Below are 24,485 nucleotides of genomic sequence, written 5' to 3'. Positions count from 1 at the left end.
TCTTTTTACGAGTGCCGAATCCAGCCGGGCAAACACCCGATCCGTCAACTTCTTCTCGGCAGCATGCCTGATCATTTGCTACACAGCTGCGTCGCAAATCTTGATCGGGAGCAGAACCAGCATTCTCGTCAATGGAATTGCACTCTTGATGCTCGGCATTGGCCTGTTGAGTCTCTCGATCGTGTCAACGATGTGTCTCGGGGACACCTCCAACGCCATCCTCACCTGGAGTCCTAGTCCTCTTAACACAGCCCTTGCCTGCCTTAACCATGGCATTATAGTCCACCACCGTGGACGCGGCATGCTTGCTGTCGACGACCGTTATCTGCTCAGCCAATCCGCCAGCCCCCGACGACGCCAGTGCGCAATGAGTGCCGTATATCCCGCTACTCGCTACATCGTCTATTTTCAGTATGGGGTTGTTGTGCTCTGTGCCATCTTGGCCGTCATCCTTCTCGTGCTTATTCGCAAACTCAATACCAACGGCGTGCCAACATATGCCTTTTTCGCCGACGAGACCGGCACCACTCACTTGTATTTTGAAGGCGGGATTCATGGCCCAAATCTTTATCCACTGTGGCTTTTTTGCACGTTTTTATTTGCAATAGTGCCCCAGACACTCTTTGTCATGGCCCTTCATGGTGCCGAGTTGCTTGTAACAGTGGCACGAGACGAGGCTGCATGGCGGGATGCCGCTGCGAGACGTGGTCCAGGCCGAGGAGCGGTGGTAGCTGCTGGAGCACTGAAGTCCGCTGTCAAGAGCTGGCTATGGCTTTCACTGCTGCTTTACAAGCCTATATCGAGCTGGTTATTGACATCACAGGGCATCAAGTTTCAGATTCGACAGAGTACGAGTAGCGTCGTATTCAATCCAATACCGCTCTTCGCACTGACGGGGTTGTCACTACTACTGGTTGCATTTGAGGAGTGGCTTACTCGTTGGCGAACAGTTGGTCCGCAACCAGCTGCATACGGACATTTACAAACCTTGGCTGACTTGGTAGACGATTGGGGGCCCAGCGATATCAGCGTTGACGAACGCAAACTGTGGTGGGGCTCGAAAGGCCTCGACCCGATGGGAGAAGCTTTGGTTGGGACAAGCGCGAAGAAGGAGGACGTCGGGGAAATTGATTTTGATCAAAGATATAAATGATGTTTTATCAAGGAAGCGTCTAGAGAGTAGAGTGATGAAACTCGGTTAGAGTTTGATAGTGATCAATAGTGAATGGCAGTTTGATCTGAGCAAGCCTCCTATATTTCTGCGATATGAGGCAGGTGTGGCCCGCTATGGTATCCAGAATTCGCCACTCTTGGTGCTCAGGGGGAGAGTGCCCTGCTGTAACGCTCAAGTTTGCATGTGGCAAACATAAATTCGTCAATTCTGCCTCCAAACTTGGAATGCGCCTTGCTGAAAATCGCTCAAGTTTCGTCCCAGGGTCGGTGCCATCTGCAATCAAGCTGAGCCGACATGGTGGTGTAAACATGTCGAGCTTGCAAGGCCTCTATTACAAAAGCTTCTCTTAAACTTGGCTGGTCTGCAGGAAACATGGGCCTGTATAATGGGTAAGCTTGACGTTCTTGATGCCCAATACACCCCTAGACCCCTGCATTGACCGTTGAAGTGAGCCTTGTGCACTTTGCATAAGGCTGATTCTACCAGGACAGCAGGACTCAGCCCATCGACTGATTGTCTGTGGACAAGGAATCAGCCCTGCGACGCCCGACTTCTATGGACGCCACGGACGCTTGCATAAGAATTCTACTATTGGAGGAACTCCAAGCTACAACTCGCGTGATTCGTGGCAAAGTTAATGGCAGGGTGGTAGCCTGGAGATGAAGGGGGGCACAGCCCCCCTTCGAATGTAACTGTCGATCCTTACCGATTGATCAGCAGATGTCGATAAACACCAAGACGACAGGCATCCCCTCACGCCCCTCAGCGGGGATCAACATTCAACTTTCGCCAAGTCACCATATCAGCAACAAAGATGAAGCTTTTCCGAAAACTCAAAGGAAAGAAGGAAGGGAAAAAGGAAGGGCATGTTGGAACTTCAGAAACTCAGCAACCCCGGAGTCAGACTCCCTCGACACCGCAAGCGCAAAATCGGAATGAGGAGCGACGGTCGACCGCCCCAGGGGGCTTGGGGAGTTTAAGGGTTACAAGCTCAGTAGCTCCCAATCTCCAGGAGCTCATGAAGCTCATGGCGTCGCCAGCATCAAGCATGTCTGCGGAGGAGGCAAGAAATATGGTCGAACTTCAGTCACCTGGGCCTTGCCCGATATGCTGCAACTTGGACCCATACCGAGCCCCTCCGGACGTGGACACCAGCGAGACTCATCGCTCATGGGCCAGAGCTGAGTACAATATTCCCGCCGAGACTCCAGTTTCAAAGATCACAGTAGAAAAGTCAGAAGACCTGGTCGAATCGTCCCAGCGCGGTTGCTTATACTGCACCATGATTCGAACGGCACTCGGAACAGCGAACCCTACATGGGAAACTGAGAAGTCCTATATGTATATTTACTTGGCTAGTGGCCTACCGGTAATCGTTCATCTGGCGTTTGGTGGGACGTCTACAGTGAGGATGGGGAGGGAAGAGATGCTGAACAGCTTCGGTGTCGAGCTACCGGAGGGACAGGCCATGAACTTCATCATCACAGTTGACGACTTTTCCAAACCACCCATTGACGTCGAGATATATCGGTCTGTTCTCAACTCCAGTGAGACTACCGTTGGCGGTATGTCGTTGTCCACTTATAGGAGCCAGGCAGAGCTAACCGTGGATCGTAACTAGATGTTGTCGTAGCACCGCTTGTGGAGTACATGGGTGCCGCGTCTCCGATACCTGAACATTCAGGGGACCCAAGATGCTTCGAGTTCATCAATAAACAGGTCACTAACTGTATGAAGAATCACAAATGCGGAGGAGATGGCCCTCTTCCTCTGCTTCCCGACCGCATCATCTGGATCGAAGCCAACAACTCCACACGCATACAACTCATGGAACCCAGGGACATCCGCGCCAAGTATATTGCGGTTAGCTACTGTTGGGGCCCTACCAGCCCCGATACCTATCTCACGAATGCATCGACTTTAGAAGCGAAGAAAGCCGGCATACGGTTCCAGGACCTGCCGCCGCTTTTTCAAGATGTTGTTAGCTGCTCCCGATCACTTGGAATAGAGTATGTCTGGATCGACAGGCTATGTATCATTCAGGGTCAAGATGAGGACTTCAAGCGTCAGGCAGCCAAGATGCACCAGATCTATGGCAACGCCACTTTGACTATTGCGGCGGCCTCGGCGGCCTCGGAAAACGACCGAATCTTGGTTCCAAGAGACATGAAGGGGCAAGCGTTCAATCTCAACCTCAACATTGACGGGATCGGATCCTTGAAGCTTGGGGCTCGTCGTCGAACGCACACTCTGGGTACTGAAGATAAAGGCGGCGACTATGGTAAAATTTCTACCAGGGCGTGGATCTGGCAAGAACGACTACTGTCTGGACGCATGATTTTCTATACTCCGTCAGCGCTCAAGTTTGAATGTAACCAGCATTCCATCTGGGAAGGATTTGCCCCGGATGTTACAGGTCATTCTTGGTCTGCGCAGCTGAACAACATCTCACACACTTCTTGGACCTCGCTGGTGGAAGAGTACATGAGCAGAGACATCACTCGCCAGTCTGATCGGCTCCCAGCGATGGACTCAGTTATGAAGCGCATATCCCAGAGCCAGGGGTGGTCTCCTCTCTGGGGAATGTGGGCCAACATGCTCGTGGAGAGTCTGGGGTGGCAGTCAAAAGTATCAGAAAAGAGCGGAAAGCTCATGTGCCGCACGAACCCGGGCAACTACGCACCTAGCTGGAGCTGGGCTAGCGTTGACGGACCAATCTCGTACGTTTCTGCCAGAGGCTTGGGCGGCCTCGAGGCAAACGACCCGATGATTTATGATGTCGAGATTCGAAGCGTCAACGCGGCCTCGGGCTTGATTCGAGTCGCCGGCCATGCCATCTCGGTTGAGCTGAGTTGCCGGGTTGAGATCTATGAGCCGGGAGACGGAAACCCGACGCGTGAGAGAGAGGTGAAGCACCATTACGAGGTCCTGAGGGTTTACAACAATGGGCAGCCGTTTCCCATGCACCCCGACGTTCACTTGAGGCCAGGGAACATAAACGTCACAGGACAGAATGTCAGGACTGTAGTTCGGCTTCCTCACAGTGAGAAGCCTCCGGAGACGTCATGGACCGCCAATTGCCTCTGCCTCTTGGTTGGTAACATGAGATTGAGAGCTCAGGTGCTTTTCTTGGGTGGCTCACTACGGCAAGACAGGGCCTGGGAGCGCATTGGAATGGTTGATGGGCTGCACCCTGCTATTTTTGGGACGTCTGAGCGACGTCTTATTGATATTGTTTAATATGGATGGTGTAGCGGGAGCATCAAGGACACAGTCGAGGATACACGTGGAATCTGTGATGGAATTTCATTATCAAATCAAGATTCGGGTAGGCCAGAAAGATTGTTTATCACGAGCAGGCCGAATGACCTTCCATTAATTGAACAACCGTTGATCATTACCATATTGACGGACACATATGTAACGCAACCCCCATTGGCTGCTCCACCTACCTCTCTCATTTCACTTGAGCGTTACATCTTGGCATTTCGACTGAAGATAAGATTGATCAGAAGTACCGGTGCTAGTTGATAAGCTTACCTGCCATCCTTGTAACCCCCCGTGCCCTTCTTTCTTGGGGTGTCCTGTAACAGCCAAGCAATTACGACATTTCTTTGGCTTTGAGGATAGAGTGTCCGTCCAATCACGCAATGTGGAGCCCATCTTGGTCCGGAATATTTGGGTCGTAGTCTTGGCCGTTTTTCATGCGTGGCCTACCATCTTCTTGCAAACCTGCCTAATGTGGCGTCGTATCCGTTGCTTAGTGTGCATGGCCCAGTGACTGAGACTAGGACACCTTCTATATCTGGGAAGTCTCCGGCTGGCAAGGGAGATTCGTCAATCTTGCCAAGATCAAAAATTCCTCTTGCCAAAGTCAATTGCAACCCTCTGTAAACCATGATTGGAGCTTTGCATTAATGGTAGAGGGCCAAGATACACCGCCGTCGCTTGCCGATCACAAGTCTCGGGGCAATGATTCGTATCCAGTCCAGAAGGACAAGCTGGGCAATGATGAGGCAATGGACGAGTTAATATCCATCAGGGTACCAATTCCGAGGAGGCCGAAGGAGATAAAAAGGGCCAATCGCCTCTGGTGCATCGACATCTCAGCTCCTCAACAGCCACCCGCATCTCCCATCTCCTCCCGCTCATCTATCTTTTCAAATCTCAAGATGGTTCGTGCTGCGGTTGGTCTGGGGGCCTTGGCTGCACTGATCTCGCTCTCCAGTGCAAAGGAGATCAAGCCAGATGAGGCCAAGGCAGCAAGACTTTATGACTCAGGAGTTGTGCACAACAACCTCATGGCCCTCAAGAATGCATGTTATATCCCTGCCTTTGACACCGACGATCGACATCTAACACCGTATCTAGGAGGAGTGGGCTCGCCAGGAAGAGGCTGGAGCTTTCCAGAGCGAACAATACCCAAAGCTAGGCTACGCACGCTGTGTTGACGGCTTTGCAGAGGCTATCAAGGGTGATCGCAACAACACCTTTGCATGCCACAACGTGAGTTGAGACTCGTTTCTTTGTGCATCGAGGTCACACATTCTGACTATGTCCTAGGCTGATCTCCACTCATTCCTGAGCCATGCTGCTCTTGGTAGCACGGGAGGACGTGGCTCTTCATCTTGGGGTTGGACCTCTGATGATGGCCGCGAGTTTGTTGCCATTGGCCAGTATGATGGTACCGCCTTTGCGGAAATCGACAAGAAGGGCAAGCTCATCTATCTTGGCCGTCTTCCCCAGTACTCCGAGCCGTCTCAGTGGCGCGAGATCCGCACATACAAGAACTATGTCGTTATCGGATCCGAGGCCGTTGGTCATGGCGTTCAGATCTTTGACCTCGAGAAGCTTCTTGACATTGACCCGGCCAAGCCGGTCATCTTCGACGCCAAGAAGGATCTCACTAGCCACTTCAGCGCGCTCCTACCTCTTGGTCGTGCTCACAATGTTGTGGTCAACGAGGAGCTCAAGTATGGTGTCGCTGTGGGCGCTCAGCCCAGAACCGACCCTAACTGCTTGTCGGGTCTCAACTTCTTCGATCTCACCGACCCGGCCAACCCGGAGTCGCTCGGGTGTGCAAAGGGCGATGGCTACGTGCACGATGCTCAGTGCCTCGTCTACCGTGGACCCGACGAGCGTTACCAGGGACGTGATATTTGCTACGGCTACAACGAGGACACCCTCACCATTTATGACGTTACTGACAAGGCCAACGTTACCAACATCATCTCTCGTATCTCTTACGAGGGTGCCTCCTATACCCACCAAGGTTGGGTCCTGGACACCCAGAACCAAGAGTTCCTGGTTCTAGACGATGAGCTCGATGAGCGGGACGGCAACGGCCCTGGTGGTGATGGCTTCCCAGTGACGTTCATTTGGGACATTAGAGACCTGGAGAACCCCAAGCAAACGGGCTTCTTCAAGCATCCCACCAAGTCCATCGATCACAACCAGTATGTCATCGACAACTTCATCTACCAGTCGCACTACGGTGCTGGTCTGCGTGTCCTGGATGGTCGTTCTATCCCCGAGGATCCAACCGGAGCTGGTGTGTATGAAGCTGCTTGGTTTGACATCTATCCCGAGGATGACGACTTGCCCGGCGGTGGCGCGGTCGCATTTGTCGGAACGTGGTCCTCTTACGCCTTCTTCAAGTCAGGTTACATCTTTATCAACACCATTGAACGTGGTGCATTTGTTGTAAAGCTGACAGGGAAGCTCTTTTCCAAGTAGTGTAAGAAGAATGATCTAGCAAGGGAGGGTGTGTGTGACAGAGGCAGTCTAGCTTAGGTCGTCTGGTAGTTACTGATAACTTCTACCCAGAAAACTCGCAGGAGTGAGATCAATTATTTGCGAACTAACTAGTCAACAATTACCCGTTGGCTCATGTGGGGCTATCGCCCCAGGCGAGCCAACCTAGCAAGCTAGGTTGGCCACAAAATTGTGATACAGGCCCCACACATATAAATTTATATGTAAAAAGTGAGATTTTGTTTAAAATGAAATATAATAAAGGTTCTCTATATAAAATAAAATTAATAAAAATATAGTAAAAGTATACTTAGCTACTTTAAGATATAAGCTATTTAATAAAGTTTTTTTTATAAAGAAATCTTTATTAATTATTTTATAAATAATTTTTAAGATAATTTCTTATAAAAAAATAAGATTTAATATATTTTTTAAAAACTATAGAGAATTAAATATAAATATAAAAAATATAAATAACGTACTTAATAAGCGAGCGACGCAGTCAAGCGAGCGACGCACTTTTTTTAACCTCCTCTATAGTAATCGCAATAAAAACACCATAAACCATCTGATCAATTAAAACTACTCACTATACTCTTCCCCAGATATCTCAATCACTACCTAACAGGTCCTTGCATTATGCCCGGGCTTGCCGCAGACACCACAGCGCCGAATACCCGGTCCGACCGACCTTCCTCGACCACCACTCCTCGACGATTCGGCCACTACCTACGCATCGATATCCATTTAATCAATTACTTACCTTCCTTCCTCTACCATCATTACCCCTCTTTTCTTCAATCTAGTCCTTTTTGCCCTCCGGCGCCGGCTTAGTATCTCATTTACCTATCGAAGGTCTTAGACCTCTGCCCTCACGAGAGCCATCTCATACATAACTGCCTTTGTTCCCTTCGCAAGAGACTTTAATGCTTCAAGAATTGACTCTAGAGAGCTACTTTGGTGCCTTCTAATCCGTCTTTCAAGGTATTCAGACTAAGATTAGGCCTCAAGCACAGTCTTTGGGGTTTTTAAAGCCCAAGGGGTCGATAGTTTAGCTGCCTCCTTAACCAGCATTGGCGTCCACAGCTAAACATCAAGCTTTAAGACCACAGTTTCTAGGTCAAGGGGAATAAGACCAGCTCCTTTAAAAGCCCCCCTGATATTTCTTTCTATCATAGTGGCCTCGTGTGCGGCGTGGAAGGCCAGAAAGAACTCAGTCTTTGAAACATGAGTTATAGAGCATCTGATCAGATGCTCTATTTCTCGACCATAAGCCTTCTTCAGCACGCTAAAGCACCCGACGTCAAGGGGCTAGAGAAGGTGAGACGAATGAGGTGGCATACAAAGCCGGATAATCTTCTTTTCCTCACAATATCTCTCAAATTCGATAGAGTGGTGACTTTCGTGGCCATCAAGGATTAAGAGACAATAAGAACCAATTGATCGATTGGTTATACATCGGTTAAAGTGCTTGAGCCACTCGAGACTAGTCTTATTATCGGTCCAGCCATTTTGGGTCGTCGCAATAGCCTAATCGCCCGGGAGGTTGCTTTCTCGGTACCAATTAGCGAGGTGATATTGGCCCGCACCGATGATAAACGGCTGGATCGCCCAGCCTTCCGCATTAATCGCCTGAATGACCATAATCCATTCCCGGTTTCCAGGCTGCACTGATTTCGGCTTTGAACGCCTTTCTGCACCTATGACAACCATTCCGCTTACAATCATACCCATAAGAAAGCCGGTCTCGTCAAAGTTATAGATATCATCTGATCAGATGCCATACTTCGCGATTATGTTCGCCACAAGCCAAAACCAATCGCGGATAATCATTGGGTCTTCGCATTTAGCTCTATAGTAGTCATATTTACGAAAGAAACGCGTCTTAAGGTCAGGGTGCCGCTTAACGAAGTTATAAGCCCAACGCGTGCCAACTAATGGCGCGTCGCGGTCGGCAAGCAATTGATCAGCCATTTCTTTCACACCACGTAGCCATGGGGGAAATCCTCGCAAATCTAGGTCAAGAATAAAGTAAATAAGGATATCTTCCTCTAGATCTAATAATTTGCGTGATTTAGGGATAGTATTAAGTCGAGCTTAAATGCCATTTCGTCGCCGACGTAGCCTTAGCTCAGAGACCTAGTAAGTCTTTGCAGCCTTTCAGATGCTTAGATTTGGATTATTTTAAAGAGCTTAAAGGGCAAGAAGGGTTCTAGCCTCAATATTCAACTATGACATATTTTGTGGTTAGGAATCAATTGATCAAATGAAAAGTTAGATATAAGAGGGAAAAGTACGTCGCTCGCTTGACTACGTCGCTCGCTTATCAAGTACGTTAATTATATTATTATTATAAGTATATATATAATATTTAATATTATATTATTCTTATTATATAAGCTATTATAAACATTTAAAGCTATAGTTTATTATTATTTTTATTATTTTTATATTTAATTTATCATTAAAACCTTAGTTTTTATTTTAAAAATATCTATTAAATACTTTAGCTTATAGTAAATAATAAAATATTTTTTATATAATTTTTTATAATTTATTTATTTAATTATATATAAATACAAAGAAATTCCTAATAAAAATATATAAAATATTTAATAATAAAACTAAAATAATAATATAAAAATAACCTAGACTCTTAATAAAATAATAGATTTTATAAGCTATTTTTTAAAGTTTTTTTTATTAATATAGCTCTATTAGTTATCTTTAAAAAAAGTTTTAATTTAATTATTTTTAAATAAACATATATAAAAGAAAAATAATCTTACATTAAGTTTAAAAATTTATAAAAAATTCTAGAAACAAAATATTAAACTAAAAACTTTATTATTAAAAACCTTATTTAAAAATTTATATATAAAAGATTTTATATAATAATTTTACCTTTTAATTAGCTTATTATTAAGGCTTAAACAGCCTTAGTTTTTGCTGTTTTTCCCGTTTTTGCACCTAATTTGGCCTGTGGGGCCTGTATCACAATTTTGTGGCTGTATCATGATTTTGTGGCCAACCTAGCTTGCTAGGTTGGCTCGCCTGGGCCTTGGCCCACATGAGCCAACGGGTAAGCATAAATACACTAGACACTTAAAAACACTATCACATGTTTGTCTTTGTCAACCCGTAGGCGTCAGCTAAAATTGCGTCTATAGGTATGTAGATCACGCCTCAAAGTTTATTACTTAACGCCCGCTTCCTCCCACTATTGGCTAGCTGAGCGCACTTACTGGGGACCTTTCTGGTGGAGCGAAGATTGATTATTCACATGCAGATCCTAGTTATGACCTAAATCTACAGCTCTAACCTTCAGTAGGAGATAGAGCAATTGGGTAGGCACGCTATACTATTAGGCTCCCTGCACAGCCTCTAGAGCAGCCTTGACAACTTCATCCAGAGACTTCTTTGGCAGACCCAGAAGCTCATTCATGATCAGTCCCTCTTTCTCTAGATGACCTCCGAACTTGCCAGTGACAAAGCCGGTCTCGATCAAGGCATATATGGCGTATGGGTCTCCAGAAGCCACGGCCGCCTGCTTTTCCTCTATGAAGCGGAGAGTATCGATCTTTTCAGTGGTGTATTTCTGACCGCTGATACGCTCAATAGCCTCAAGCAACATGTTCTGAGTGATGGCAAAGTCGCTGAGCCATACCACCTGGTTCTTTGTTTCGTCCCATTTCTTTGCTAGGGCATTGACCAGGGCAAGAGCCGTATTCTCCTCAGTTGTGGTACTGAACCAACCCTCGCCATCGTCCCAGACCACAAATTTCTTCTCCTTGATATGCATTCCCAGAAAGTCGTGCTGTGCACTCCACTTGAGCCACATGCCACAAGCAATGGCCATCCATTCGAGGCCAGTCGATTCCTTGGAGCGAAGGTAATCCTGGATCTCGCCCTTCTCACGAAAGACCGAGTTGAGCGCTCTTGCTTCGGGCTTGTTGTTGTTGAGGCCATACTCAGACGAAACATAACGTCGGACTTTGGCCGCAACGGCCGCATCGATGAATCGAAGTTGTTCGCCGACGGCGAGCGACGTCATGCAGTTGATAATGGCATCCTGCCCAGAGAAAGCGCTAACCAGGGCCTCAGAGGGGTAGGAATCATCAACGGTGATGGTCTTGAGACCGGAAGGGAGTTTCCCCTTGGACGAGGATCGCTGCAGAGCAGTAACAACGAAAGTGGGTTCCTTGACGAGTGCTTCGAGAACAACAGAACCTATAGAGCCTGTGGCTCCAATGATCAGGATATTCTTAAAAGGGGAAGCCATTGTGCGGGAAAAAGATATGCGACTTGGTATCGAGTAGCTTGTGCGAATAATGAGGTGTGAGGCAGTAGTAAATGTTGATTTTGTGTCTTTCTTGTAGTTCTCTGGGGTCTATATATTTATTTACCTCAGTTCGGATTCGCTTCTGTATTTAGTCAGTCGATGGGGTGAAAATTCTGATGGCAGCTGAGTTATCATGCTGACAGCATGCAGCAAAGCATTCCTCCAAACGCTAGAAGGTCGTAGATGCACCTTACTCATCAAAGGTGACCGCTGCGGCGGAAGGGCGCAACGGTGTTCAGTAAACAATACGGCCTGCTCATAATCATATCATCCAGAATTTATGCAGTCGGATTAATTTCATAACCCCGCCGCTCTATCTTTGGCCCCGCTTACAAAGCACGTTTGATTGACCCGCTTCTCCATTCCTGAGTAAAGGACAACTTGGTGCCATCCTACACTCAGCCGACAAGAATGTAGCATTTCTCATCAATGGGTCGTTGGAAGCAGACCATTATGCTTACCCCAGACAGAAAGCCTACGTTGTTGATATAACTATTGGAATGCATGTCCTCGCATGGTCTGTAAATTTCCCGTGCTTATTTACCGCCTGTTCCTCCTACGGGAAACGTCATCATTAACCTGGTCTGCCGATGAGTGCGTGTAAAGATTACAATGATGGCCTCTTTTGGAACCGCTATTGATGATAATCATAACAATGAGTTCTCTTAGAGGCATCACTGTCATCAACAAGAAAAAAGAGTCTAGGCTGTCGAGATGCAAAGGAGCGTAGATAGTATGAAAACTCCCCCGTCAAATTACCACATTGGCTAAATAGATCTGGATACCCTATTGAAGAGGGTTGCTCTCCCGTCACATGTCACCGCCCCCTTCAAACATGCCGTCGTCGAAGCTAATCACTCTGTCCATGTCGGCAAATTGCGCATCAAACAGCATCTGTGATATCATCCCTAGCTCCCCGCCGCTGCCCGAGCCGCCGCTATACGGCTCAGTGGAATGGCCTAGAGAAATCGCATTGGAGGAAATGTTGACCGGCGTGTACTGAGATCCCAGCTCCGTAGCGTCATAAGTAGTCCGTAACTGTGGACTTGAAACATTTGGAGCCTCATTCCGTAACCATTGGCGCCTATCCGGGCCTCGAGATGAGGTCTGTAGAGGTGCCCTTGAATGCTTTACTTCGGTCGTATATGCTGGAATGCTGATCGCAAATGATTCATCCTGGGTGCACTGAGCATGTAGCTGAAGAAGGGTTGCGGAATACTTGGAAGCCAAATTCTCTCGAGGACCAACAAGTCCCGCCCATCGTTTTGACATGGCCTCCAGGCTCTGGATCAACAGCCAGAACTCGGGCGACAGGCAATCGATCGAGCTATAACGCCAGTATAGAAGGAGGACTCTGGCAGCAATATACACGCAAAAGGCGAATTGATTATTGAGAGGGCCCATCTCGGTCAAGTTGTTGAGGTAATGATCCGTGATAGTCGCAATCTCGACCGCAGCCGCCTGGCACGTATCGACGCTGCAGAGACTCGGCAACCTGGTCCGGAAAGGCCAGTTCAGCGGAGGAAAGGCGATAGGCTGGTGAAGGAGAATCATGGATGCGTTGTGTGTGACATGGGCCAGGGTCAGATTCGGATCCATCCTCGACGATTGCTGCGTAATGTTGACCTTCCACTTCCTCGGGAGCAGCATCTTCCAGTGCACCAAGCGGACATCGAGCTCCTTGAACCGTGTCAGCCAGCTGCTCAGGTCCTTCTGGTCTTTGGTGTTGACTGTCTGCTGGAGGAAATAGCTCGTAACTCTGCTCAAAGACTCTGTGGCCTCGATGCAGTAGGCAAAGGCGCCCACGGTTGACATGTCGACGGCAGATGCTGCTCCTGGTGATGTTCCTGCCTCAGATGGGGTGCGGCCCTCGTCGTCTGCACCAGCCTGCGGTGGTATTGGATGCGCAGGGAGGAACGCGATGGGGTTTCCGATGCGTCCGGCAGATTTATCCCAGATGCCAAAGTAAGGGGTAGAAACGGGATCTTCCTTTCTCCAGGTTATTCCATCGCATGGCAGACGACGATTGACATCGTCAGAGGTGAGACTAGTGTTCCAACCCGTTGTCACAGAGCAGAAGCGGTCCAAGTTGAAGACGCACCAAAACACCCTCCTTCGCTCTTCAGCCTCGGTCCAACCCTGTGGGGAAGGCAAGGAGATATAGGGCTGCGAAAAGGAGGATCGATCAACTTCATCGTCCTCGATTGTCAATTGAAGGTACTCGACGATTCGGGTCAAGGCGCCGACGAGTGACCATGCTTGGGATGCTTCACCATTGCCGATCTGGGGCGAGGTCAGCATGTCGAGTGGAGCAGCTAAGGAATGTACACTTGCATCGTTGAAGCAGATAATAATAAGTGCTTGCAGGTTCTCAACTGACATGCTCTTTGTAGCTTTGGCCACAATCCAGTCCCTGAAGTCTTCTTGGTCCCCGGCGAATGTCATTGCCATATCCGCGACGACCTTGCTCGAGACATATCGTGATGCGACGAGTACCATTGCCTGCAGGACCAGATGCAAAGTGTCTTTCCCTGTATCATCTTGGATTCGTCTGCGAAATCGAGCCTCATGAATCATCGGGATCCACGGATGTATGTGGGTGAAGTAGGCACTGATGACCTGTTCCAGGACGCTATCATCGGGCAGAGATGGGGCATTGGGTCTATCAACATGTTGATGTCCAACATGACTGCTGATTCGACGCCGTTTGCGAGAGACATCGCTACCTTCCGGCACCGACGGGCACTTTGGTGATTGCTCGCTAAGCTTGCATATCTCCTGAGCGAGGGACAGCAGAATGCTGTGGCCAGTTGCGGTCTGTCCCTGATGAGAACTTGTGTCACCGCCAGAATCCGCTTCAGATTGCAGGCTATTGAGAGTTTCTTGTTGCCTCGAGACAGACCGTTCCAATACATCTAGTTCTATCTGTTAGCTTAAGTTAGTGATCCCGACATCACGCAATATTTACCAAGCCTTCTGTGTAGGTTCTCGATTGCCCCGGTCTTCATCCCAGGCTTGGCACGCTTCGACTCGTAAACACATTCATATCCTGGGCGCGTCAGACACCGTGAGACCTAGCAAGAGGCAGATGACCCACCTGTTTTGCGACAGTTCTCGCATGTTGGAGTCTCCCTCGAGCATCGAAGCTTGCGTTTCCGGCAGCAGTTGCAGGCGAGGCTCGTATCGGGGCCTCCTCCGGTGTGCTCGTCGGTGCGAGTGGAGGCGTTTGACCCGTCATTATCCATTGGTCTTTCGTAAGATAAGCGGATATCCACGTGGTTCAAGGTCAGTGAACGTTTGTCATGTTGTTTCGGAGGAACGATAAAGGACTTGAGGGGGCACCGGGTCCATTTATCCGCCGTCCGCTTGAATTGCCCCGAGGTGCCGAACCCCCGCAACCCTCTTCGCTCTCAATACTGCGATCCAAAAAACAGATAGCGATGTTGATTTTGCCACAGGCCTTGGATAAATGAAAGAAATAATCAAAACTCTTCAACCGATCGCCTTATGATTCAATCCAAGTAATCCCCCAACTGTGCGACATCGCCTAGAGTCTCATTGAACACCACCTCAGTAACTCGGACAGACATAGTCCGAACCCCGAATGACTTCACCCGTGCTTCATGATTATTTTTGATGATTCCTTTGCCACCTTAGAGCGATAAACTCATTCTTTGCTACTCTTCTAAGTATCCTCCTCGGCTTCCCCGCATTGCACTGCCATGTCCGGGCTTGTTGGCTTCACCGATAACCCATTCCGGGAGCGCTCCGACCTTGTCCGAGCAGCCACCGCCCTCATACAACCGCTTGGGCCATACAGATCTCCAGCTAGAGCCCGTGTCAAGTTGTTTCCTTCTACAGCTCCGGCTTTCGACGATGTTGCCGCCCAACTCGAGGGGTTCGCCCGCCCCCTGTGGGCTATTCAAGGCCTTGTAGACAACGAATTCGACGATGGAGGCCCTAGCATTGGTGAGGCTCACAGCTGGATTCAGGGTGTTCAAGCTGGCGTGGACCCTTCCAGCTCTGAGTATTGGGGTGATATCGGGCCTTCTGACCAACGCATGGTTGAGATGGAGTCGATTGCGTTTGCGCTGTTGACCGTTCCAGGGGCCATGATGCGTCTTTTGGGCCGAGAGTCGAAACTGAACCTCATAAAATGGTTGCAGCAGATCAACAATTATTCCATGCCGCGTAACAACTGGCGGTGGTTTCGAGTTCTCGTCAATCTAGCGCTGGTAGAGGTCCTTGGAGTACCAAGACACGAGGTGACGCATATGGTGGATGAGGACTTTGCATTGCTTGATGAATTCTACCTCGGCCAAGGCTGGTCCTCTGATGGCGTCTGGGGGGACGAGAGAAAACAAGCAGATTACTATTCCGGAAGTTTCGCCATCCAGTTTGCGCAATTGCTCTACATTCGGTTTGCTCAAAGGGATGAAGATAGGGTCCAGAGATATCGACAACAAGCAGCTGAGTTTGCTTCCCAATATTGGAGGTACTTTGACGTCAATGGTATTCAACCCTCCTACTGCTATCTTCCTAAGCTTGATCTGAATATCTGACCTGAGACAAGGCGCCGCTATACCATTTGGCCGGAGTTTGACCTACCGATTCGCATTCGGAGCTTTCTGGGCAGCTCTCGCTCTCGTCGACGTCCAGCTCCCTAGTCCCGTGGGAAGCCTAGGTTCCATCAAGGGCATGCTTATGCGGCACCTACGATGGTGGTCAAAGAAGCCAGAGATTTTCAATTCTGATGGTACTATGACCATTGGGTATGCTTATCCCAATATGTATTTGTGCGAGGACTACAACTCAAGACAGTCCGTGTATTGGTGTTTGAAGAGTTTCATCGTTCTTGGCTTGCCTGAAGGTCACCCTTTCTGGACTTGCGAAGAGGAGCCCCATCCCATGGCGAAGTTGAGTCTGAGCAAACAGCTTCAAGTTGGGCATCCAAACCCTATTCAGGCTATCTGGCCTGCTCATCACATTCTCTGCAATTCTCATGAACACCACTACCTCCTATCATCAGGACAAATGACGACCAGAAAATTCAAGGCCAGAGAAGCCAAGTATGGCAAGTTCGCCTACTCCTCCGCATTCGGATTCAGTGTACCCTCAGGTCCAGAACTACACCAACTGGCGCCAGACAGTACACTTTCCATCAGCTTGGATGATGGAGAGATGTGGAAAGTTCGGTGGCAGCCCTTTGATGTCAGACTTCAAACTGCTTTCGTTCGCTCCCATGGAGACTTACACAAGGTCCCTGCAATATCCAGTGTCTGGAGGCCTTTCAAACAGCTCGGCGTGGAGATTGAGACCATTCTCGTCCCGTTGACGCCGTACTTCCCGGGGTGGCATATTCGGTTGCACAAAGTAACGGGCCTCAATTGCTTGAGGACTGTTCCTTGTTCAGAGGGAATCCAACTGGTTGATGCCTCTTTCGCAATATCTGCCCTGTCCGCCACCGGCTACCATGTACCCAAAGATGCCCCTGGCGACGTGACGAATGGCTGCTTTTCCGACCCATCGAGCATTCTGATGATGTCCCATGCTGGATCTAGCGGCGCTGTGCACATCACACCCGATGTAGCAGCCATTGGATCTACGGTTGAAACTAAGCAAAAAGGTGAATCGTTGTTGATCGAAGCCGACCCGAACACCAACTTGATCACACAGAGGACTTTCATTCCTTCCGTTAGATACAACGTCAGGTCTGCTACGCTGAATGACTCGGAAACAGCGACAGAATCAATAATATTTGCAACTGGTGTGTTTGGGGTATCAAGTCATAACGTGGATCGCGGCGAGATGAAGAAGATGTGGGAGAAGCGGCCTACTGTACAACTCAATATAGGCACTGGGAGCGGGAATACTATCCAGATTTCATAGTTTAGACTTCATGTTAGCATGCCGAATTGTCGGTAGTTGGGCTGGGGCTTGCCAACTAGGCTGAATCTAGTCCGCCGAGAGCCTTTATACACAAGTTTACCTATACGTAACTTCATAGTGATCATGTATTTGGGGCATTGCCTGGATTTTGAAACAAAAGTTTGATACGTGGAGTGCCATGTCACCCGGAGTGTACGAGCCTTGGGCTTGGCTGTCGACGAACTCACAACGACAGCTTCGTCCTCGAGGGGCTTGCTAATGGAACCGACATCCGCCGCCTGGGCAGTTCTATCAAGACTAACGCGGTCACTTATGATGCGATTGTTGGTTGATGCTGAGTTGATGCGTGGAGATGGGGGTAGTTGAGATAAATATTCATATATTACCTATGTACAAAGAACCCTTCTTGGTTCTGGGCGACTCGAACTTCGTCTCACTACATACACATACACGCATTGCTCTAGTTGCAAGCTCTGATCCGTCTCTGAACCTTCATAAAGACGTCCTCCCTCCAGCGCAGGAAGCCGATATGGGTAGCAGCAGGTCCAACAACCGGTTGCGCAACCACTGTAACAAGAGAAGCCGCCACCGCCTGCTTAGTCGTGACATACCCCAAGCTCCGCAGATGAAGAATGCGAAAGAAATTATGAGCGAGGACGGAAGCGGCGTTCAAGAGCATGTCTCTCTGGAAGAAAAGAAGAACATCGCCCTTCGGAGCGGAAGCATGACTCCCAGAGAGCAGGGAGCTGGGATTCCCAAATACTGCAGAGAAACTCAGCCCGGAGCTGGAAAGAATGCGATACACCGCCCAGAGATGGATAAGCGCGGTTGCTGCCGCTCCACCCGCGTAAACCAGTTTGAGAGTCGACTGTGTGGCCTTGCCTTGCTTGCTCGGTCTCTCACTGGCTTGGCTCTGTTTCATCTTGAGCCCGCTCACTGCCGCCGTGGTTTTCTGCCTACGGAAGACAGTCGAAAGCCCTGCAACAAGGACACCAACATAAATGGGGAACAGCTGCCATAAGGCGACAAACTTCTGCCAGGTATCCTTGTTCTCGAATGGCCACAACATGAGGGCAGTAGGGCGGATGTAGCCAAAGCCTAGGCTAGGAATCACAGCGTCAACAACTTCCTTGGTAACTGGATGACCAATAACTGTGCCCAAGAACCCCCTGAAAGCGTGCTCGAGTACAGAGATTAAATGATACAGTGGCGAGATCCGACCAATGCCTAGTAGCTGATACACGGTCCCAAATAGAGTTGGCCTGGATGATAGTGAGGTTAGTTGGTTGTTCATCGTCATTTATACAGGCCCGGTGGCACAAGGAGCCAGTTCTCAGGCCTCCTGAATACTTGATTCGTGACTTACAGGGAGGTTAGGAGTCCTTTGGCACCGGGCCGATAAGCTTCCATGGCCCAGTCGAGGGTGGTTGACAACAGTAGGGGGGTGAAAGACACCCATTGGACCAGTCTGGCCTTGTTGTGTCCTGCGAGAGGAACACCGAAGACAGACACGAGAACCGTCAGAATCCTGTCCACCGATCCTATGCCAGTGTAGTGATCCCTTAGGGGGGTGCCCTCAAATGTGGTAGGAACTTGCAAGGGCAGCAATAGTTTCTTGGATAGTCCAATTCGGCACCGGGTCACGTGTCTGTCTGGGAAAGAATATCTCGTTGATGGAGATGTCAAAGCTGCTCCCCGAGATTTTGAGGCATTTTGACTTTGAGATTGTTCACCCCGAGGAGCCATGGAGCGTATCCAACTTTTGGTTTGCGAAGCAGGACGACATGGACTGCATTTTGACAGCAAGAAAGCCAAGTAGAGTCTAGTAGTTGCTTAATTCGTAGAGATTAAGGTTATTGCAAAGATCTATCGGGCATTTTTGATCCCGAGATTGAGTAGTGCCCGATTGCATAGTAGCATCGGCCACAAGTAGCAGCGTTTTCCGACTGGCTTCTTAGAAATTTGAGAAGGATGCTGTGGGTAGCTATCACATCACAAGATGGCGATTGGACACCCGGCACCAATTGACTAGACCAATGAACGAATGATAGAAAAGAACAAGAGACCTAAAAGGTGGTGATAAACCCCCGTGAGGGGAACAACTCTCACAGACGCAGGCCGCAAATCCAGACGTAGCTTGAAACCCAGCCAAGTAGTATCATTGGGCACCTGGCTAGCTCCTGACCGCGCAGCAGCACACCATTCAGGCCTGGGGAACAAAAGCAACAAAACTTTTTACAGACAACTGTAGAGAACGTTCTGTCGGTTAGTTCGGGCCGTGCCAAGACCCATTGGCGGTCCGTCCACCCAGGATCGTCAAAGTTCCGAAAACAACCTGTTACTCAAACCCAGTTCGAAACGGTCAGCGTCGCGTCAGCATTCAGTCGCGATTGGCCGCGCAGAGTAGCGTTTCGTTTGACTTCAGCCCTCACAGCTTCCGTAGCCAATGTCGATAACCTCATCCATTGTGGCGAAGCACAAATGCACCCTCACACATGAGGGGAGGGCGCTTCGACGGTGGAGGGACGCTGCCTCATGGGGTTGGATTCTGAGGCTGGGGAGCTTGGCGATGGCTTCAGGTGTCTTGGTGCGGTGAGCTCGTGCCTAAAGAGGTTGTGGTTGCGATGTCGATGGACTATAAATCATGGGCTGTTTCTCGGTGAATTATCCAGCTCATCATCATCAGCCTTAGCTCTCTTTCTAGTCTCTTACCAAGCTACTCTTCTTCCCTGCCGGACAGGTCTTCATTTACCAATCCTTTAATCTTACTTTACAAACATCTGCACTACCAACAATCAAAATCAACATGCCTTCCGTCAAGACCACCATCACCTGGACTCTCCTCGCCCTGGCTCAGCTCACCACCGGCCACAGCGTCATCACCAACGCAGTTGGTGACTCCGGCGGCTCGGGTATGGCCCTGGGCGTCGACAACACTACGCCCCGTGACGGCACGCGCCGCCGACCCTTCCAGCAGGATGCCACCCGCTTCCGCGGTGACTCGGCCGAGACCGTCGGCGAGACTCTTGGCGGGGGTGACAACGATGTCGAAACTGGTACCTCAGCCATCCTAGCTGAGACGAATGATGATCTGCCGCAGGTCACGCAGGGCGGCGAGCTCACCATGACGCTGCACCAGGTCAACAGCGACGGCGCTGGGCCTTATACTTGTATGATCAACGATGATGGCACTGGCCAGAGCTGGACCGACATCACCGTCACGCAGAACGTTGAAGGCAACGAGCGTGGCCGCAACCGTGATGGCGAGGCCTCGGATTTCCCCCTCGTCGCGTCTATCCCCGCTGATCAGGAGTGCACTGGCACCGTTGCCGGCCAGAACAATGTTTGCCTTGTCCGCTGCCAGAACCCTGCTCGCGCTGGTCCTTTTGGTGGTGTTGTTCCTGTTCAGATGGCGGGTGGTAGCGTTGGAGGTGCGAACAACGCCACTGATGATGCCGCCAACAATGGTGCTGATGCCAACAACGGTGCTGCCAACAACAACGCCGGTAACGATAGTGCCGCCACAAATGATAATGCTGCCGTCAACAACGGTGCAGCCAACAACGGTGCAGCCAACAACAATGCTGCCGCTAATAATGACGCCTCAGCCAACAATGGTGCTGCTCAGAATAACGCTGCAGTTAGCAACGGTACTTCAGCCAACGATGATGATGAAGAGGAGGAGGAAGATGAGGAGGAAGATGACAATGGTTCTTTCAACAACAACAGAGTCAGGGCTATTCGATTTTCCGCCTGATAGCTAAATGTATCCGAGATCTCGTGCTGGGTGTTGGAATCAGGGGAAGGGTGGCGCCTAGAGATGACGATGATGGTGGATAGAGGCTTGGGACATGATGGATTGTTGGCGGAAAGATTCTTAGACGGGTATCAAGAGATAGGGAGAAACGCCGAAGCAAGATATAGCTACCCTAGCTAGTCGTCAAGACCCGTTATCCCTTGAGACACAGGTACTCTCTCATATACCATAGCGCTCACTAGCAGGGTGCTCTAGCAATCTATAATAAGCGAGATCTTCCTCCGTATTAAAGGACGCCGCTTAGTGCATATAGAACATCTAAAGAGATGTTTCGGTTCTATATACATATAGTGGCTAAATCACACCCTCCCAAAGCTCAAGTTCCCTCTTGAGAGGGTCACCAATCACTCGCGACTCGGAGTCGAAATGCATCGTGGCCCTCCGCGTAGCGTCATATTTTGGCCAGTTGGGGTCTCCCGTCGACGCAAACGCTACCCAAGCTCTATGCATCTCATTGGCGAGTGCTTGAGGCGGACTCGGTCCAAGAAGAACCTCGGTTCCCAGCCCGAGCGTGTCGAAGACAAAAGCCATCTCAACAGCATGCGCAGCGCCGAGCCGACCTTCCATCTGTGGCGAGGGCCATGCGAACTCGTACATGTAAGTAGAGGTCCGAGAGACTTTTGAATGAGCATCAGCGAAACGAACGGCTGGAATCCTCCAGTACCAGTCTGTCTGGACCGCTGAAAACAACTCGCCAGCACTGGCTCCTGGATACCATGAACGATATGTGTTGAGACCTTCAGGTGACACACCATACATGCCAGTCATCATCGGCAATACTTCTTCAGTAATGCGGTCGATAGAACCGTCAGACACAAAGAAAATCCGAGTCTCATCGGTATTAGACCCAACCATGAGATCAACGCCAGCCGCAACTCCCGCAGTCACAGCATCTAGCGGGTGCTTCGGAAGAATATCCCCATCCACCACAGGCGCCCACGGAAGATAGCTGAGGGCAACCTCGCCCCAAAAGGCAGGATTGGGCTGTAACTGAAGTTCCTCTCGCAGCTTCGCCTGCGCCTCCAGAATATTATCAGACGGTGTTGCAGCGACAGCCTCCCTTGTGGCCTCGATTCCCAGGATCTCCGCAAATCGACGCCCGATGCGCTCTGCTACGGCGGCTGAGTTGACCTTTGGACTGTTCCCGCTTTGGATTATGGCACGGCGGAAAAGGCCTTTTGCCCGCGGGACTGCCAACAGAGTAGCGACGCTCATTCCGCCTGCTGACTGCCCAAAGATGGTGACTTTGTCTGGGTCACCGCCAAAACTGGCTATGTTCTTCTGTACCCAGTCGAGAGCGGCAATCTGGTCGAGCAGACCGAGGTTGGAGACCCCATCGCTAGGCAGGTAGAGGAAACCTTCGACGCCAACTCGGTAACTGATAGTGACGCACACAACACCATCTCGAGCGAACCTACTACCATCATAAGGCGCTGCACCGCCTGTAGCATGGAACTCGAACATGCCACCTGGGATCCAAACCATGACTGGTAGCCTAGCCGCCTCCAGATTAGGCGTCCAGACGTTGAGCGTCAGACAGTCCTCGCCTGAATCGACCAACTCTGCTAGAGCTTCAGCGATACCGGGAGGATAGGCAGTCTGAGGTGATTTTGGCCCGAAGGCTAGCGCATCACGTACGCCTTGCCATGGCTGTGGTGGCTGTGGAGGACGAAGGTGATTAGACGCAAAAGGCGGCGCTGCGAATGGCACGCCTTTGAAGATGTGGATGCCGTTGGTAGTCTTACCCTTGATGTAGCCTGAATATGTTTTGACAACTGGGTTAGACGTCTGGCTATCGAGATGATCTTTGGTGGAAGGGTGATTGGCCATGGCCGAGATGTTGATAGCCCGGTGGAGGCGGGTTTAGCTTAGGTGCGATATTAGATAACGAAAGATCAAAGGTTTATTATTATTAGGCACAATATTGCGATTATAAAAAGAAGACGAGACAGCATCGCCTGGAATGGTGAGGAGGGCAACGGATCATATAGAAGCCTGATGAGTGCCGCAAGTACAGCAGTGGCTCAGTGCAGAAGAGACTACCTACTGACTTACAGTTAAGCTCTCTGTGGCAGAGGTGTCCTTTATCACATGTTGCCAAGCTGCGAAATATGGCGTTGTCTCGTATGACGACGTAGGAGTTGAGGGTCGATGTGGCGTTCGCTGGTGGCATGATGGCAACCCCATTTACAGTACGAGGGTGGCGACAGAGGCCAACCCCGAAAGTGTCCCAATGTTGCTGCCTGGAAATGGCATGCTGATTTGACCTCATGGCCTTAAAGCCATCTGCGTGTTCTGATGTGGGCTGGTACAAAACAATCTCTTGGAAACACAGCAACGGTCAAGCCATGGGCCACCTTCGCTGATTATGTGCCGAGGATAATGTACCTGCGGTTATTTACAGCCAGTATGCTTTGATCTCGAGGTCTTATTTGTTTTAGAAAGTGTGGTGGGAAGCTTGCCAAACACTAAGAGATAAACAGGTAAGTTATGTGGACTCCCTTTGACTGGGAAGATCCTTTTCATGCTCCTCAGTCAAAGGGCGAGGTCGTGACCATCCCTACTGGAGGGGCCACTGGCGGTACGCTGGCGCCGGGTCTGTGGCGGACGGGCCCTGGCATCGCAGGCTGCAATGATGACGGCACTTGCGATATCGTGTATTCGGCTCCATCAGGTGACGAGACCATGGTTCTGCTGGAAGGGTCAGCCGAGGTCCCAGCGACAAAGTCAGGCAAGAAGTACCATTTCAAGGCGGGAGACATCCTCGCTCACCAAAGTACCTCGACCTCAAGTGGCACGTCAATGGGCCGTTCTTAAAGAAGTTCTAGGCCATCTGGGACGCTCCCCTCGGGCACCAAGGGCGATGAGCTCTTCTTCGGCAACATCGACGACAACCCCAAGGACTTGACGCCCTTTACATGAGATGAACCAGGGAAAGGCTCTCAGACGGCGGGTGAGCTGACACTGGTCCGCAGCGCTGGCTCTACGGGTGAATTCTGACGGTCAATTGCGTACAAACAGTTCTCTTATCAACGGCGCTTCACATAATAGAACAATGAGATAGATATAAAGCTCATAACCTGCTCTGTAAACATTCTACGGTTTGGCCAATACGCCGTTCTAATTGAGATATGCCACATGTACGCCAGTGATATCCTTGATTGTGCGGCATCTAGGGCATTGCTATCAGCTGCGGCTTTGGGGTTGAGGAGACTTTGGTTGTTTGGGCGACTCACCCGGCAAGCGCCATGGCAATTTTGAACTCTTGCATGAGGATCTTGGCGGCCAGCTCAATGCCTTCCTGGCCATTGTACTAGAGCATGGGCATCAGCAACAGCGACTGGGGGGCATAAGGTTTCGGCATGATCTTACAGCGAGGCCCCAGATGGGAATTCTGGCAACAAAGACATGAGAGGCCCCTAGAGCAAGAACCTTGAAGATATCGGTGCCACGGCAGATGCCGCCATCCACAATGATTAGAATCTTGCCGTTGGCCGCAATGGCGCATT

At 49.9% G+C, this 24,485-nt stretch overlaps 8 protein-coding genes across 8 annotated transcripts; 5 read left to right on the top strand and 3 right to left on the bottom strand.

Annotated features, from left to right (window-relative positions):
• Positions 1-1,988: 1,988 nt before the first annotated feature.
• NCS54_00005400 (HET domain-containing protein) lies at positions 1,989-4,414 on the top strand (the record flags this gene model as incomplete). Its single annotated transcript, XM_053145718.1, has 2 exons — positions 1,989-2,739; positions 2,796-4,414. The coding sequence occupies 2 exons, from the start codon at positions 1,989-1,991 to the stop codon at positions 4,412-4,414; spliced, it is 2,370 nt and encodes a 789-aa protein (XP_053001693.1).
• Positions 4,415-5,346: 932 nt separating this feature from the next.
• On the top strand, positions 5,347-6,910 carry NCS54_00005300 (Hypothetical protein; the record flags this gene model as incomplete). The annotated part of the gene is made up of 3 exons (XM_053145717.1): positions 5,347-5,490; positions 5,546-5,680; positions 5,738-6,910. 3 exons carry the CDS (start codon positions 5,347-5,349, stop codon positions 6,908-6,910), a joined length of 1,452 nt encoding a protein of 483 aa, XP_053001692.1.
• Positions 6,911-10,292: 3,382 nt separating this feature from the next.
• NCS54_00005200 (NmrA domain-containing protein) lies at positions 10,293-11,300 on the bottom strand (the record flags this gene model as incomplete). Its single annotated transcript, XM_053145716.1, has 1 exon — positions 10,293-11,300. Exon 1 carries the CDS (start codon positions 11,208-11,210, stop codon positions 10,293-10,295), a length of 918 nt encoding a protein of 305 aa, XP_053001691.1. The 5' UTR covers positions 11,211-11,300.
• A 780-nt stretch (positions 11,301-12,080) lies between these two features.
• On the bottom strand, positions 12,081-14,515 carry NCS54_00005100 (Zn(2)-C6 fungal-type domain-containing protein; the record flags this gene model as incomplete). The annotated part of the gene is made up of 4 exons (XM_053145715.1): positions 12,081-13,553; positions 13,599-14,185; positions 14,239-14,319; positions 14,368-14,515. The coding sequence occupies 4 exons, from the start codon at positions 14,513-14,515 to the stop codon at positions 12,081-12,083; spliced, it is 2,289 nt and encodes a 762-aa protein (XP_053001690.1).
• A 477-nt stretch (positions 14,516-14,992) lies between these two features.
• On the top strand, positions 14,993-17,159 carry NCS54_00005000 (Hypothetical protein; the record flags this gene model as incomplete). Its single annotated transcript, XM_053145714.1, has 2 exons — positions 14,993-15,782; positions 15,844-17,159. 2 exons carry the CDS (start codon positions 14,993-14,995, stop codon positions 17,157-17,159), a joined length of 2,106 nt encoding a protein of 701 aa, XP_053001689.1.
• Positions 17,160-19,965: 2,806 nt separating this feature from the next.
• NCS54_00004900 (Hypothetical protein) lies at positions 19,966-20,916 on the top strand (the record flags this gene model as incomplete). The annotated part of the gene is made up of 1 exon (XM_053145713.1): positions 19,966-20,916. The coding sequence occupies one exon, from the start codon at positions 19,966-19,968 to the stop codon at positions 20,914-20,916; it is 951 nt and encodes a 316-aa protein (XP_053001688.1).
• Positions 20,917-21,270: 354 nt separating this feature from the next.
• NCS54_00004800 (Carboxylic ester hydrolase) lies at positions 21,271-22,806 on the bottom strand (the record flags this gene model as incomplete). Its single annotated transcript, XM_053145712.1, has 1 exon — positions 21,271-22,806. One exon carries the CDS (start codon positions 22,804-22,806, stop codon positions 21,271-21,273), a length of 1,536 nt encoding a protein of 511 aa, XP_053001687.1.
• Positions 22,807-23,466: 660 nt separating this feature from the next.
• Positions 23,467-23,898, top strand: NCS54_00004700 (Hypothetical protein; the record flags this gene model as incomplete). The annotated part of the gene is made up of 2 exons (XM_053145711.1): positions 23,467-23,714; positions 23,805-23,898. The coding sequence occupies 2 exons, from the start codon at positions 23,467-23,469 to the stop codon at positions 23,896-23,898; spliced, it is 342 nt and encodes a 113-aa protein (XP_053001686.1).
• Positions 23,899-24,485: the final 587 nt, after the last annotated feature.

The sequence above is a fragment of the Fusarium falciforme genome, chromosome 1 (assembly GCF_026873545.1).
Source record: "Fusarium falciforme chromosome 1, complete sequence".
NCBI classification, from domain to species: domain Eukaryota; kingdom Fungi; phylum Ascomycota; class Sordariomycetes; order Hypocreales; family Nectriaceae; genus Fusarium; species Fusarium falciforme.
Note: the sequence above shows the minus strand (reverse complement) of the source record. Positions and strands in the feature narration are given on the sequence as shown.